Here is a 7,372-nt window from a genome sequence, read left to right on the forward strand (position 1 = left end):
TCAGCAGCTGTGGGGGCCTGAGCCAGTCCAGCTCCCTCATTTTGACAGTTCCTGGAGTCTGGTCAACTGGGTGACCTTGGCTGAGTCCCCAGCGCAATGCCTCTTGGTTTCTGGCAACCACTGGCTTTCCCAGCAGAGACCCCTTAGCTGAGGACTTAATTTTTTTTGTAGAAAACTGGGTGGGGTTCATGTGCTGCCTCTTTCTGCATGAAGCCTGGCTGTCTCAGGGCTCATGTGCAGTGGTGTGAGCATGGATCGTGTGTCAAAAGCTTCCTAGAAATTCTTTTCGGGGAAGAGTATTGCTGGAAAAGGCGGAGGAAAGATGTCACTCGTCCCTATGAGAGAGTTCATTTGCTACCTTTAATAGTAGCTGTCTGTGCCAGAAACAGTCCACAGTGCCCTTGCTGAGACTGTTAACGTTAGAAATGCCTCTCAACATTTCTTAACCTGCTTCTCCTGGAGTGTAGCTTGGCCACAAATTGAAGCATTTCTGTCTTGGACTGAGAGCTGCAGGGGGAATGATTGTGCATTTTTGGTAAGTCCAGACCCTTCCTTGCCTCTCATTTGCCTTGGAAATAAAAGTCAGACCCTGCAGATAACTCCTGTGTGCAGAGCTTGTAGCAGCTGTGTGCATTTAAAGGAGCAGTGCTATGATCTGTCTAGAGCCCCCCCCGTCTAGAGCTCACTCTGAGTGTCTGTGCAGGTCTGCACTGCCTGTACATGCTGTTAGCAGAGACATGGGCTCTGTGCCTGTCTTGAGCTGCTTTACCTCCCTCTTTTCTGGGGTTTTCAGGAGTATCAGCCAAGGGATGTGACATTTTGGAGAGCTGGGATTGTAACTTGGGTGCCACACTCAGCCTGTGACAGTGCTGTCCCAGCACACTAATGAATATGCCTGTACCCTGGCCCCTCTCCTTGCACTTTTCCAGAGCAAACTCCTGAGCTCTCAGAGCTGCCTAGGACACCCAGGTGGGAGTGTTCTCATGCTCTCTGTGGAGCTGTCAGATGCCCTTTTTGAAGTTATTTTTAGCGAGTGATCTTTGCAGCAGTTGCAGAGCTTACATTGCAGAGAGGTGTAGGCAGCTCTTTGCTTCCTTTGCTGTTACAGTAGGGCTCGTACGGTGGAGCTTCTGCTGAGGAGTTGCAGAAAACTGCTTGGAATGCTTTAAGCCGTGGTGCCTGTAGCTTATCTCCTGCTCCAGCTGACCAGGCTTCCTCATGCTTTACAAGCCTGAGTCCTGCTCAGCCATGCACCTTAAGGATCCAGTCTTCAGCTTGGTCCTCACCTTGCCCATACTACTGCAGTTGATCTTGCATGTGCAGGAAAGTTCTGATATTGCTGAGGTGCTGAAAATACCCCTCTTAGCTTTGTAAATAAGGCCAAATACTGCCAGTTGGGAGCTGTGAGACCAAGTGCTGCAAGTGATGGGGCCAACTGGGGTTCTCTGCAGTCCCCAGGAGCAGGTGGCAGCCCCTGTTCTGGACACACCAATCCCTTTGTGCTGGAAGGTGTCTGCGTGATAACACTTCATTTAAAAAGCCGTTCAACTCCATCCAGTGCTCCATTGGTTTCCCGTTCCGTACATGCACACACCTCCAGCTGCCACTGCGATTTGGTGGGAGGTAGAGCTGTCATTGCAAACCTAGAGGAGGTGCAGTCTGTGTGCTGAGTCTGTCCTGAACCTAGCTGGCTTTGTGTGCTTTGTGATGCCTTCAGCAAAATGTGAGCATGCCAAGCAGTCGGTGTGATAAATCCCAGGCTTTTCCGCTCGTGTGTGGAGCTGCAGCAACAAGTGTTTCCCATCTCAGCCCTGACACATAGCTGAGGCAGTGCTGGGAGCAGCTTCTTGGGAGGCAGGCAGAGGTGGGAGCTGCTAATCAGTCCCTGGGGGTATCTGGTGTTCCTAGCCCTTTTACAGTGAGGGTGTGTTGCCCACCACTGCTGTCTTGCTGATGCAGAGATGGGTGCAGTAGCCACAGGAGGTGGGCAGAAAGTGTTTTCCTGTCCTTCAAGTCTTCTCTGCTTGTGAGTTCAGGGATGAACTCTCAACAAGAAAAGCCTTTGGCACTGTCTGCAGCAGGTGGGCTGTTGGTGGGAGGGGAAGGGCTGTTGTCAGCTTGCAGGTCACATCTGGCCTGCAAGACTGATCCTGCAAATGTCTCTGGAGAAGGTGTGCTGTTGGTGGGTGTGAAGCTCAACAGCTGTGTCCTCTGATGGCTTGGTCAGGCTCAGATTCCAGGTCATGTGTACCACAGGAGAGTCTCTGAATCAGGGTCTGGCCCCTGCTGCTGTGTGGATCAGGCCACCCTGGGAGAGGCCTGGAGGAAGAACAGGGACAGGGTTGGTGCTCTGAGTTTCCCGTTTTAGCAAGGTGGGGATACACCTTTGGAGCTGCTCTCCATTAGCTCCCAGGGTCTCCTTTTGGGCCAGGAAGGGGATTCTTGCAACCACAATGGTGTCCTGGCAGGCTTGGCTGTGCCTGGCTGGCTGCCTGCTGGGTCTGTCTCACGGGAATTGCTTTGCAGGTTGGTGCTGTCCACATGGTTTCTGTGTGCCAGTACACCAGGAGAGACTCTCTTGCCCTCCTGGAAAGGCTCTGAAGAAGCCACCTATCTTCAGGGGAAACAGATAATCTCGGGCTGGATTTTTATATGCCTGAACAATGAATGTGTGTATACAAATAGTGTGAGCAAGCAGTAATCCTCTTGAGTGTGAGCTGTCTAATGATTTGTCTATACGCTCAGAAGTTGTCACACCTGGGTGTCCACTGGTTTCTCAGGAGGTTAATGCAATACCTTGTCCTTGTGGTGTCATTTTGTCTGGGGCACTGTTCCCCCTCTCACTTGCAACCTGCCCAGTCCCTTGAGCTGCTCAGGGTGCATATCACCTTGGCCCAGCAGCACTTGCTCTTCCTCACCTAAAAACCTCGAAGGAGCATTGCCACAGGCAGGTGTCCTGTTGTGTTGGTTATGACCTACAGTCTCCACGTGTGCCAAGGCTGTCACATGGAGCGCAGGAAGGAGGGAGGATCGTTCAGAGATTGTTTAGTGAAGTGGATCCCTTTGGGCTGCTGGGCACATGGCTGGCTGTCCTGCATGGCACTCTCGAGCTGCTGCCAAGGCTTTGGGGAAACTGGGGAGATACCAGTTTGGCTCTTCCAGCCCCATCAGGACCTGCAGCACAGGGCATGCGCCCCTGCCTCAGCCTCTCCAGCACAAAGTCCAGGCTCTTGGCTTCAAAACCACCTTTATCAGCAGTTTCTCCTAGGTGCCAGGCTGTGGGCTGGGGTGGCTTGGGAGCTGGCGGGCTTCTTGCTGTTGTCTATGTTAGGGATAGAGCATGTGCTGGAACTGAGGACTCAGCATTGCTGCTGGGAGCCTGGACTGCCCTCTGAGGCTGTCCCAGCTGTGCTGGGGTTCTCTGAGCCCTTATCTACACCTGGAGCAGGCACTACAGCTTTCTTGCTCCAGGTGCAGGTATTTCTGCAGTATAATGCCAGATCTCTCCCCAGCACTGCAGATTTATTCCCTCTTTTCCTCCACTTGCTCTAAAATTCCATTACAAATTTGTTGGATATAAGAAAAGGCAGGAAACCAGGCCAGTGGGTGTTTGGTTTGAGTTTTCCCAGGTAAGGTAGTAAGTATGTGTCCTAGGCTAAGCTCAGTGGTCCTGTGGCACGTGTCTCTCTGAGGGTGGAGGGACATTTAGCTGTGGATCTGCTCTCACTTTGGCTGTCTGGTCCTTGTGCAATGACTCTTTTTCTTCCAGGTATGAGACATTTGCTCACCTAGGTGGCCCTGTGAGCTTCCTGCCTTGCGGGCTGCTGTGCCACAGCCAGCTGTGGGCTGGAGGAAGGCACGAGGTGTCTGCATAGCCTTGCCCTTGGTGTTGGTGTGCTGGGGAGTGAGCATCAAAAGCCAGCGAGTGTTTTGGCTGTGCTGTGGCCATGGGAAGGGTTTGGCTGCCATACTGGTGTTGGGGCCACTGTGGGTGCTCCCACCTGTGCCTTGTCCACTTGGTTGCTAAGAAATAATCTTGTGGCTGGGCAACCCCATGGCTGGGTAAATGATCAGGTTCTGGCTGCAGGCAGCTGATCAAAACTCGAGACCTGCTTTTCTGTTCCTGGCTGTGCCAGCATCTGTTCTGTAGCCACAGGCAAAGCTGCTCCTTGCTTCCCTGCCCACTGTCCCCTTGCCAGTCTCGTACCACTAAAGCCCTGGCTCCTGCTGCAGCTGTTTTGTCTGTCCGCTTGCACAAAGAGGCCCTGTTTTTTTGGAGGGTGGTCAGGCAATGCTAATGCACCTGAAAATTACTTACTGCCACCAAATAAGTGCAAAAGAAGGTTTGTGAAATACCCAGAGGTCTGAGACATCTGTCAGCAGTTTTTCACTGCTTGGTTATCAACTAGGGCAGTATCTAGCATCCCTTGTAGATTGTCCTGAGCTCCTGTGTGGGCTGAGCAGCATCCACTTGCTCCCCACTTCCCAGGTTGATGCAATGACAAAGGGCAGTGGGATTTTCCTTCAGGCATATCTTCAGCTGTGCACTGCTAGATTTGTTGCTGTCGCTATAGGAAGGTTTTCTTCTGAAGCCTGAGCACCTGGATTAACCTAAATGTGTTTTGGATGGCTTGGGTTTGGTTTTTAAAACCCTTGGGTTTGCTAGGGTCTCTGCAAGGGAACACAAAAAGCAATTTTGGGTTTGGTGTCCAGGAGCTTGACTCCAGAATCATTGATGGGTTGGAGCTGGGGCCCTTGGTTATTCTGGTGCCGGGTACATATGTCTTCTGCTCTGTATGGCTCTTAGCTGGGTGGATGGTGTGTCTGGCTGTCTTTGCCAGTAGTCACACCCTCTGGGTCTCCTACCTTGGTCTCTACCATGGTTTGCTGGGTGTCATCTCCATCCATGCTCCACACTGGCCAGAGCTGCCTGCAACTCCTGCTCCGTGGAGCTGACCTGGCTGTGATGCCAGGAACAGCCTCCCTCCCTCCCTTCCTACCAGGCTGCAGTGCTTTTGCTTTGTGTTTTGTGTTTCACAGCACTCTGCAAATGCTAATTAGTCTTCTCAGCACCTCCGCAAGATAAGGGATCCTTGTTCATATCTAACAGATAAGAAAAGCAGCAGAACTTGTTTCAAACAATCTCCTCCCTCCCTCGCAAAGCTGATAGAGTCTGTGACACCCATCCCTGCAGCCCGTGCCCCTGCATCCTCTTTGACTAGCGGTTGTGAGGGCACCTCTCTTTGACTGGTACCCAAAAAAGGCACAAGAACATCTATGGCCATGAGGCTTCTGAGCTGAAGCAGCTGGAGGTTAGGGCTGGATGCCGTTGCTGTGAGCCCCGGGGCTGCAGTGTGGTGGGAGCAGATGCCCAGGTGGGATGCTTGCAGGGAGAGAGGGAGCCCTGCTGTCCCCCAGCCCAGGAGATTGATGCCTAATCAGGCTGCAGTTATTTCTTTCCATGGTGCCAGGCATGTCAGTGCTGTTGGAGCAGGCAGGAGTGCTCTGTACCTGTGGAAACTGGGCTGGCTTTGCGTTTGTGCTGTAGCTCCTGGTGCCTTTTGAAGCTATATTTAGTTGGTGACATCTGTGGGTATTGAGGGGAGGATTTTAGGGACTGTTTTGAAAGCACTCGCTCTTCCTGCACTGGCAGGAAAGTTTAAAAAGCCTCGTGGCAAGCTTTGTGCTGTGGAGCAGGATTCTCAATGAAGTGCACGTGGAATAAATGAGGGACACGTGGGACAAATGAGGGACACGTGGTACTGCTGCTGCTCATAAACGGAGGCAGTGCAGGTGGGCTGGGGAGGTCCTGGGGAAAAAGGGGAGGATTCAGGGACCCAGCTGAGAGCTTGGGCTCTGCTAGAAGTGAAATCCCCACGCAGGAGCCTTAGGAAAGCAAACCAGGAAGGGGACATGTGGCTCCCTCCTGCCATGTCTGACTCTGCCCTACTGGCACTTCAAAGCCTGCTGCTCTGAGCAGGGCTGGGCTGGCAGGATGAATCACCCACCGGTTCTGAGGCACGGAAGGGGACTGGATTTGATCATCTAGGCAAAGTTGTCCAGCCATGTGCAGGAGATCAAAGGCAGCTTTGAGCAGAGCTGAGTAGGCTACTCAGGGTGTTTCCCGGGGCATCCCCAGATAGCCTCTGCTGATCCTCACCCCTACCCCAGTCAGGGCTGCTTTTCCTTCAGACAAAGCCATTGAGTCAGCAGAAATGCTCACTCCTGCTGGGTGTGTGATACCAGGCATGGGCTGCCCCTTGGGACATGGCTCCCCTCTCCCTGTAGAGCACCAGTGTCCTGGAGAGACCCTCATATGTGGTCCATGCAGGGCTGGTTTGTGTTCTGTGTGTGCCCTGCATGAGCCTGATCCAGAGATCTTGCAGCCAAACCTGGGAGGGAGAAAACAAGTTGAATTTCTATTTCTGCTTATAAGGAGGTGGTGTATGAGTAGGAGCTAAGATGGATCATGGTGAGGCTGAGATCTTGACTTGCTGTGTGGTCTGTGGTGGTGTGAACCCCAACAGTCACACTGGGATGTTAAAGCACCCAAGAGGCACTTGGGTGCCTAAATGTTTTTGGTTGCAGCAGGATTTAGAGATTTCATGGATCTGTCTCTTCTGTGTTTTCCCTCTCGTGAGCGTGCTGCCCTGTGCTGGGATGCACTGGAGTCCAGAGTGAGAGATGAGCAGTACCCATGTGCCGCAAACCTGTGTCCCTGTGTCAGAGCCCTCCTCTGATCTCCGGGAAAGGCTGTCCACATCAGTGCAGTGATGGGCCTTGTCTGTTCAAGGACGTTTGTTTTGCTGTTCATAACAGACCAAGTTCTGCGTGGTACTCTGCAGAGCGAGCTGAGCTCCTCACTACCCCTCCTCCCTGCCTGGCAAGGCCACGTGGGGAGGGCAGAGCTGACTCAGGGAGTGCCTTCCTGCAGCAGGATGGGGTTAAAGTTCCATTTCTAGGCCACCTGTATTGATCAGGAGTTCTCTGATGTCGGTAGGACCCTGCTGAGACTTGGGTCAGCAGCTCTGTTTTCGGTTCATCTTTTCCTCTTAGCCCTGCTTTGCTGAAGGGGGAGCTGGTTTGCTTCCGACCTGTTTCCCTCCAGAGCTGACAGTCCCACAGCCACCAGCTGTGTTTTAACAGTTTTGTTCTCCTCCTTCTCTTACAGAAAATACAACTCCAGCGAAAGTGGTGAGGGCTGCCAACCCGAGACAGCGAAAAGGAAGCAAGGTAAGGCTGTGCCTCTAGTTGGCCTCCAGCTTCTCGTGCACTTGTCAGTGCTGCATGAACATCTTGAGGGTCTGCAGAGCAGACACCTCTCTCTGCAAGCCTGGTTGTGGAGGGGCTGACATGCTGGCCTGGCTGCTTG

At 52.8% G+C, this 7,372-nt stretch overlaps 1 protein-coding gene across 1 annotated transcript in view; it reads left to right on the forward strand.

The window, feature by feature from the left end:
• LARP1 (La ribonucleoprotein domain family, member 1) overlaps nucleotides 1-7,372 on the forward strand; it is a gene marked incomplete at its 5' end in the record, with an annotated part of 25,200 nt that overhangs the window by 6,178 nt on the left and 11,650 nt on the right. Inside the window, one exon of the mRNA XM_009070139.1 lies at nucleotides 7,172-7,233. Within this exon, the coding sequence (XP_009068387.1) occupies nucleotides 7,172-7,233 (62 nt within the window). The remainder of the gene's footprint in view (nucleotides 1-7,171; nucleotides 7,234-7,372) is intronic.

The sequence above is a fragment of the Acanthisitta chloris genome, unplaced genomic scaffold (genome assembly GCF_000695815.1).
Source record: "Acanthisitta chloris isolate BGI_N310 unplaced genomic scaffold, ASM69581v1 scaffold17512, whole genome shotgun sequence".
Taxonomy (NCBI): Eukaryota; Metazoa; Chordata; class Aves; order Passeriformes; family Acanthisittidae; genus Acanthisitta; species Acanthisitta chloris.